General features: G+C 35.6%; 1 protein-coding gene across 1 annotated transcript; it reads right to left on the bottom strand.

Annotated features, from left to right (window-relative positions):
* Positions 1–2,970: 2,970 nt before the first annotated feature.
* LOC149162408 (protein RSI-1-like) lies at positions 2,971–4,418 on the bottom strand. The gene is made up of 4 exons (XM_089435695.1): positions 4,251–4,418; positions 4,109–4,162; positions 3,470–3,503; positions 2,971–3,345 (listed from the first exon to the last, which is right to left on the bottom strand). Exons 1-4 carry the CDS (start codon positions 4,317–4,319, stop codon positions 3,164–3,166), a joined length of 339 nt encoding a protein of 112 aa, XP_089291821.1. The 5' UTR covers positions 4,320–4,418; the 3' UTR covers positions 2,971–3,163.
* Between the last annotated feature and the right edge of the window lie 4,753 nt (positions 4,419–9,171).

The following is a 9,171-nucleotide window of genomic DNA, read 5'->3' as shown; positions in this document are numbered from 1 at the left end:
TCACACACTTGCTCTCACCCAAAGTTATCATACTTCACTCTCCACGTTTTCGCAATCAAGGCATAACTTTACCACCCACTACTAGGACTCCTACTCCAAACGATGTGAGTTCTAGTTGGGACTTCATATCAGGGAGATCCCGTGAATGTTGGTGGGTTCTGCACTGTCAACAGGTTGGAACCTCAACCATAAATACATTTTCTACCATATCTGGGGTCCGATCTTATTATTGAGTGTTTAGTTTTTTCACCCTGGATGGCCTAGTCACCTTTCTCAATGTGGAACCATGTCCCAGATGGAAATTTGTCCAAGCCCCTTATCTTTTCTTGAATCTAGATCCAAACCTCTCTTCCTTTATCTCTTACTCTTTATTGCACGGTTGGATTTCTCCTTACCCCGTATATCACATAAACTTTTTTATGGTCCGACCTTTCACCTCGATAGTGGTGTCAAAGCCTGAATTTGGGAAATCCAACATTTGATCATTTTCGAAAGTATATGACCCATTCACCCCCATTTCATTGAATATCAATATGACTTCCACAGTGTAACCATGACCAACGAAACTTTGAACCTGAATCTTTTTTTCTAGTTATATCTAGATCTGGTACTTTGCAAATGGGCGTCTTGCTCCATGCTCGACTATCTGAATGTTTGGATGATGTTTTCTCCATGTAGAACTTTGCTACAATAACTTTGACTTGAAAACCTTCACATGAATTTGGATTCGAACCATTTTCTTGGTGGTTTCCTTGGTGCACCCCTGAATTCCTAAATGACTCTACACACTCCAAGATATCCAAAGAACTCAGTAAGGGCCCCATCATAATTTAATCCTTCTATTATTTTGGCGCAATTACCTTTTTCATTGCCATTTTCACCAAACTAAAATACATTGGAAAACCTTTTCCAAACCACTTCCATGGCGCAAATCCTAAGACTACATAGGCTTCCATGTCATCTACCAAATATGCATGTTTCCACGTGGTGTTCCCTACTACTACCATGTGTTCAATACCTACCACCTATCCAATTAGTCACCTAAAATGTCAAAAATGGGTGTCATATGTAACTACGTTTAGCTGCCACATCATTGTTCCATGTGCCATGTCCTCTAACTGCCACATCATCATGCCACATGTCATGTCATTTGGCTACCATGTCATCGACCAATTGCTCGAATTACAACTTCATTTTGCCACCTGTCTGGGGTACACCCACTTGAGAAATTTGGTATCCACCCATTTTAACATGTGCGATAAATGAATGCGCCCCGGATGAGTTTGGATTCCCATATACCTTGAGGCCATTACTGCCTATTGAACTTCCTTAATACAAAATTCTTTTTCTCTTCATTCTTTGGGAGTTAGACTAAGTGTCATATACCATTGGAAAGTTCTCTGAAAGGGCTATCTAACCAAACACTTTCCATGCTTTTTTTATTATCAAGATAATTGTAGTTAAAATGTCTACAAATCTAGGCTTCTCAACTAACTGCATTCATGAATTCAAGCCAAACAACCTGCAACCTAAACTCAATGATCAATGACAATAGACACTTAAAGCAACAATGATGTCATGAATACTCAACAAGCTCTCCTTGAACTTGGCATCAGTTGACATCAACAAGACCAACCAACTACCAACACACTAAACAACATGTATAGGTTGTGAGTATATTTCTTACTTGGGAGCTTCTCAAAAGTGAAAAACTAATTATTTCTCCTATAAGCTCCCTTCCTCTTAAACTAAGTGGTGTCTTTGTTTAGAAAAAGATTGATTTCTTCCTCCTAAATTAGCATCTTTGGTTAGAGAAAAGTTGTAAATTGAGAATTAATTTTAAGTGGTGTCTTTAGTTAAGGAAAGGTTGCTTCCTTCCTCCTAAAGAAAGTGGCTTCTTTGGTTAAAGAAAGGATTTTCAAACTTTAATTTTAACATGTTAAATTTAGGTAATCTTTTTTTCCTTGTCTTAAAATCAACCTTTGCGTTAAGGGTATAAAGATGTACACTAACTGTTTAAATCATGCAAATTATTCAAATTTAACTTTGATAGCTTTAGAAGTATAAAGATATATATTAAATATGTAAATTATTCAAATTTTCTAATAGGTTTGTTTTTGTTAAGAGATCATAGATTCAAATCCAATAGGACAAAGTGTGTACACCTTTGTAGACTTTACCAATCAAATTGTTATGTGGAGGCGAATCCAAGAAATGATCTCATACATCAATTTAAATGTCAATTTAGGGTCTAATATTAGCAAGAATGATCTCATACATCAATTTAATGTCAATTTAGGGTCTAATATTAGCAAATGGGCTAATTTTCCATACTTAAAAAAAAATGATATCAGCTAATTTATGTATTTAATATCAGCTAATTTCCATTATTTTTCTAAAAATAATTTGCCCGAATTTTATAATATAAAATTGTTTTACCTTAAAATTCACCAATATTTTATAGAGACTATATAAAATATTTAGAAATGTGAATTTTTTTACAAAACTATTGTCAAACATTTTAAAATTTTCATATTAGGGAATAGTAAGATTTGTTAAGATTTCTAAACTTTAAGATAAATTTCCATCTTTAAACCATACAAGCTGGGACTAGTTATATCCACTAATAACATTTACTTCTTGTTTCAAGAATCAAGATAAATAATAGTGTTACATAGTCAAATTTATCATAAATAATCATGTTCAAATTTGTCATAGAACGAGATTCAAGTCAAATTGGTCATAGGATGGAGATAAATACAACAGACCGTACAGACCGTCCCCACCATGACAAATGTAAATTGTAATTATTCATGTGTAACTTTTGTATGATGTCAATTAAACTTTTTCCCATTGTAGATAAATTTCGTGTGGTGTTCACCAAACTGATCAAATAACGAAACAAGCTTATACACACGAAATTTCCTAGAGATCTCAGATAATTCAGCCCAGGGTATCGAGGAACTTGAGAGATTTAAATCACACCAACTTTCAATTACAGAACATAGCAATTACAATGCAACAAGCTCCCAGTCAGGATTACAGAGCTGATCAGATCTGTCAGGATTACAGAGCTCCCAGTCAGGATTACAGAGCTGAGCTGATCAGTATGAGGCGTAGCTAGTAGTCCAACACAATACAAAAGTGAGAGGAGTAACCAAATTTAAGGGCACTTGGGGCCTCCTCTCTTGGTCTTCCAGTTGTTGTAGCAGGGGCACATCTGCTTGTTCCCGTATGTTCCTGGAGGAACACACAGACACTTTGCACAGCACTTGTTACAGTAGAACAAGCACGGCTTCTGGTAAGCTGTGGCTGAGCACCTTGATGTGCACCTCGGAGAGCATTCTGATCAATACACACAAAATTACCTGTTAATGCATTCATATCTCATCTCAAAGTAAAATGGGTATATTAGTAAACAAGCATAAATTTTGACCAAAAGTGAAAGTTGGTGGAGTTAGTTTCGCACCTGCAGGTTGGAGGCTGCCTTGTCTGCTCCCATACTGCATGCATTTGAACAACAATGGTTATTGTATTTCTAACTGTATTCAAAACCCAATTGATATAGATGGTATTTTCTTACTTCATTTCTAACTGGTGGCATGCAGCCAAATCACATAATATTATCTCACATTCAGAAGAAAACAAAAAATCCAATTCTAATGAGAAGGCATAATAGGATGCAACGTTAAGCCATGCTTATTTTGATTGAGTTTCCTATGCAAATAAGTTTTAGTGCATTCCATACATGTTTGTATCTGATTTAGATGTCCTGAACTTAGGTTGAAGGCAGATTTTTGAAATATTCTAGAATCCAATGTCCAATAGAGAAGTCAAACAATTAACTTTTCTTGACCTTCAGATTCCAAAATATTCCCGAAATTTACAACATTCAGATTCCAAAATATTCAGAAATCTACAATCAACATAAACATAAAGATACTCATACATTATTGCACTTCAAGAATGTCAAGCTATCCTTGAGCTTGGCAACTCTGAGGTGCATATTATATCAGATTGCTAGCCTTAGTTACATATAAGACCTGGAATTAGATTACTATGACCATATAGTAATGACAATTTCATGAGAGAAGAGAATTGAGCTCACTGGGAAAGCTATGTGGGATTGCCCATTATCAGTGTCCACAGAAGAACTAGCACCCTGCAAAATTAAGACAAATGTCATGACCCAAAACTATAATATCATTCCCATAGATGAATTAGATCAGGATGAAGTGCATTATGGTTACCTGGCTTTCCCACAGCAGGCCGAGAAGGAGCAACAGAGCGAGGGAAACAAACAGCAGGCGAGTTGCCATTGAACAGATCTCGAACACAGAGCCCAAGAAACAAAATTCAAGAGACTATATAGCAGTTCAGTTAATACAACCACTGCTTGCAGTTGGGCAGAGGAGCAACTTCACGAGAGTTAAATAGCAGAATTTATGAGCTTGTAGTAATCCATGTGCAGCCCCTGACAACTTACTATATAATTCATGTGCAAGCCATGTGTTATGACGTGCAGATCTGAAGCTTCCGAAAAAAACCATGGAAAGTACAGTAGAGTCGTCACTCTCAGTGAATAGGAAGAATGGCTATACGTCTTCAATTTTCGTAAAAAAGAAATAGAGCAAAATGAAAACGTTATCTTCTTCATTTGTAATATGGCGAATGATAAGCTACAAAAAGCTGAGTGTTTGAGCTTTTGTGAGAGCGATTTCCATTCGGGTACCATAAGGTCCCGCATTGGTCGGTGCTTTTTGTCGACTCTTAATTATTTTTCATTGTTTTATGAATTTCTCCCTAGTGTAAGGCAAGGGGTCCTCTTTGCACTTTCATATTTCATTGTTTTATGAATTTCTCATAGTGTAAGACAAGGGGTCCTCTTTGCACTTTCTTTTGTTAATTGGGTAAGAGGGTGTTATCTGAGTCATATTTCCATACATGTCCCATCTCCCATTGAAGTGCCTTGCACCCTATAAATAAAATATATATAGCTTAGTGTTCCAATGTAGTTTCCACTTGCACCTATGGGAGAAAGTTTACAAATATGTATTATATATAGATATTAAATTTTATTTTATTTATTTCAACTTTGGGAGAAAGCTTACAAATATCTATTTCTCAAAAGTAAATATATATATATATAGTAATAAATTGAGAAATGTTTTATTTGGAAATTAAAGTATAGGATGATTAAAAGTAGAAGTTTACATTATGGTATTTTATTTTTTAAAAACCATCTCAACAAAATTTGTATGGACATTTTTTCAAGATTTTTTTAAACAATTTTTATTTAGAAGATAAAAACACATAATGACTAACTATGCAAGCCTACACATTCACACTCTAAATCTCTATGGAGAATACTATCTCAAGAAGACTCGTAGAGATATTTCAAGATTTGTTACACAATTTTAATTTAAAACATTAAAGCACATGATGACATATTGTGTAAGCTTACACACTCACATTCTAAACCTTTATGGAAAGGAGTGTCTCAAGGAGAACCACATGAACACATTTTAATATATGTTACAAAGACTTTGTTCATAAGATTGGAGTACGTGATGATTAATATTGTAAGCATATTGCAATATATTTAGGGAGCATAATATAAGGTATTTAAGGGGATAATGAATGTAATGTCGCCATAATAATGGGATAGACTAATTGTGTAATTAAAAGACATTTTTTCATGAGAAAGCATGAATACATGTGAGTATCATTGTATTCAGACTGCATTGAATTGTATTGTTTGTATCAAGTATAGCTTATGAATTGATTCATTCAAAATGATTATTTTATGGTGTTACATTACCCTAAGAATTCTTCTCTCTATTTATAATGAATGTATAGGATATTTTTGGTGTTTAAGGGTTTATCTTGTAATTTTAATAGTGGATTATCTCTTGTATATTTGAAATTTTACTACCATTAGTATCAAAGTTCTTTCTTAGGAATGAAGTGGGAGAATTTTTTGTTCACAAAGTGGGATATATTTTTTCATTTTCCTAATTTTTAACATAAAAAAATAAAAAATAAAAAATGACATAATTTAGCTCGATTTCTAAGAAAAAATTATATGAAATTTAGAAAATCTAATCTAAACTAAATTCCTCTAAAAAAAAGTTGAAAATAATGGAGAAAGTTTTTTTCACGGTTTTGTGTGTGTCTTAGTTTAGACTTAGTTCCTATTTTCTAGGAGATATTTTGATCTCCCTAAATTGAATGTAAACGTATATATTCCTGATTTTATGATTAATGAGATAGAGCAGTGTTGTGTGGGTAGTCTCCAGGTGTAGCTTGCTCACCTGTGAGCTGCTAGTTTCATTGCATAAGTTTCATTCCAATTTTGTCTTTCCATTTTTTAACACAGTATCAGAGCACATGGAGTTGGGTCTATGGTGAGAGAGCCTTGGTGGTTAGATTGAGAGCCTTGGTGGTTGATTTGGGTCTGTGGTGAGCCTTGGTGGATGATTTGAGCCTTGGTGGCTGAGGGCCCTTATCGATGAGATTGGAGAGCGTGTAAGCCTTGGTGACTAAGAGCCTTGGTGGCTAGTACAACCTTTTTTGTGATAGGGCGCTAATATTTTGAGCAAAGCCCGATCAACGTAACCCCAACAAGGAAAATTCATGTTGATCAACGTTGGTCGTACATAGTGAAAGTGTTCTAATCAGCGCTGGTAGCCAATGTTATCACCCACGCTGATGCCGAAAACTTACCAATCTTTTCGTCGGCGCAAAAATAGCAAGGTGAAAAGGCACTAGTATATTTTTCTTGTTAGAGGCGGCCTGTGACCAGATGTACCTGAGTTAATGGTCCAGTCCAACTTTTTTTTTGAAATACCTCTTTCTAGAGTTAGATCTGTAGCACCCAAATCTGGAGCTGTTGGAGGATCCAGTGCTAGATCCGTCGATCAACTGTTGGAAGATCTAGAGGTGTATCCGTAGATCCATTGTTAGAGGATTTGGAGATGGATCTGTAGATCGACTGTTGAAGGATCTGGAGGTGGATCCGTAGATCGACTGTTGGAGGATCTGGAGGTCGATCCCTAGATCGACTATTGGAGGATATAGAGTTAGATCCATAGATCCATTGGTGGAGGATCTGGAGGTGGATCTGTAGATTGACTGGTTTTGCCACAATGAATAATCACATTGTAGAGATGTACCTTAATGAGAGTAATAAGATAGATGGGTCAATTTACTCCAACTAGAAGTTCAAGTTGCAGACTTTACTTGAGGGTTCTAGTGCGTGGACAATTGCAAATGGAGATGAAGCAAAGCCAATTGCAACTGGTGGTGCCACAACCGCATCAGTTCAGGATTGAGAGAATAGGGAAAATAAAGCGAAGGTGTTGTTGAAGATGTCTGTAAAAGATAACATAATCCCTCGCATCTGAGAATGAAAAACCACCAATGACATTTGGGTGACATTCAAGGATTTGTATGAAACGAAAAATATAAATCGTGTGTTGTTTCTAAAGAGTAAGATTCTCTCCATCATAATGGAAGAGAATGAATATTTTTTTGCATTCATCTCATGGATTAAAGAACTGAGAGACAAGTTGGGCGACAAAGGGGAGAAAGTGTCTAACACAGATCTCATCACGATTACCTTCAATGGTATGATATAGGATTATCAAATGTTCATTACAGGGCTTGCGGCAAGGGAGAAATGTCCCACCTTTGAAGAGTTGATAGGGATTTTGATGCAAGAAGAAGAGAGGCGTATGAATCTGAAGCCTCAAAATGTAGATCTGGCATTGGTAGCAAAGAAAAAGTTCTTTAAAGGGAAACCAGGAGGTGGACATAAAAACGGTGGTCCATCCTAGAAAAATCCATTTCAATGTATGTCATTTGCTAGAAATTATTCAAGAATTAAGTGTTTTTACTGTGGCGGAACTGGTCATATTGGTAGAGATTGTTATAAAACGAATACTGATGAAACTAGACATAGACATAAGAGGCATACAGAGCATTTTGTTTGTGAATATCACAATCATGATCTTAAATTATTTGTGTTTGATGCTGCTCTTTCTGCTAAGACTGATGAGGCCGAAACTTTGTTTATGGATTCTGGTGCATCCACTTATATGACAAGTAATAAACATTGGTATGAAAATCTTAAGGAGACTAACAACAGTGCTAACATCTAGCTTGGAGATGACAGAGCATATCAGATTAAAGGGTATGGAGATATTCATGTGATATTTCCTAATGGTAATATCAGGAACATCCATAATGTCATGTATGTACCTGGTATTAAAAAGAATTTGATCTTTGTCTCCATGATTGCAGATCAGAATTTAAAGGTATATTTTTTTAAAACTTATTGTGTTATAAAGGATTTGCTCTATCATCAAAATCCAGTCACATCAGGAGTATGACTTGGAGGCCTATATAAGTTGAATGTTACAAGCATGCCACATCAAGACTTAACTTCAATGACTATGACAACAGAGAATCTCTGGTATCAAAGGTTTGGTCACATCAACCTTCATGACTTACTACTTCTATAGAAACAAGGTATGGTTGATGGACTTCCTATATTAAGAAATGAACATATTGATTGTGAAGGTTGTGCACTTGGGAAAATGCACAGGGATGAATTTCCCTCTAGCTTAATTAAGACAAAGAAAGATATACTTGAACTTGTGCATACTGATATATGTGGACCTATGCAGACAAGGTCCTTCGGTGGAGCTTACTATTTCCTTTTATTTATTGATGACTACATAAGAAATACATGGGTATGTTTTCTTAGAAGGAAAAGTCATGATTTCGAGTATTTTAAAGAATTTATAAATATGGTTGAAAATTAGACAGGGAAAGTCATCAAAATTATTTGCTCAAATCAAGGGGGAGAATACAGGCTTGGAAACTTCATCAAATATTGCAGAGATCAAGTTTACAGTACCCCACACTCCACAATATAATGGGGTTACAGAGAGGAAGAACATAACTCTGGTGGATTGTGCACACAAAATGATAAAAGGTAAGAACCTATCTAATGGTTTTTGGGCAGTATTGCAGTTTACTTAAAGAACAAAAGTCCAACTAGGTGTGTTGATCTCAACACTCCATTTGAGGCTTTGTATGGTTTTAAACTTGTAGTCCATCACTTGAGAGTATTTGGTTCTAAAGCTTTTGCATACATTCCTAAGG

The sequence above is a fragment of the Pinus tabuliformis genome, chromosome 5_2 (genome assembly GCF_031772625.1).
Source record: "Pinus tabuliformis cultivar Carrire ecotype Pingquan chromosome 5_2, CPIR1, whole genome shotgun sequence".
Lineage (NCBI taxonomy): Eukaryota > Viridiplantae > Streptophyta > Pinopsida > Pinales > Pinaceae > Pinus > Pinus tabuliformis.
The sequence above is the reverse complement of the archived record's forward strand: the minus strand, read 5'-3'. Positions and strand labels throughout refer to the sequence as shown.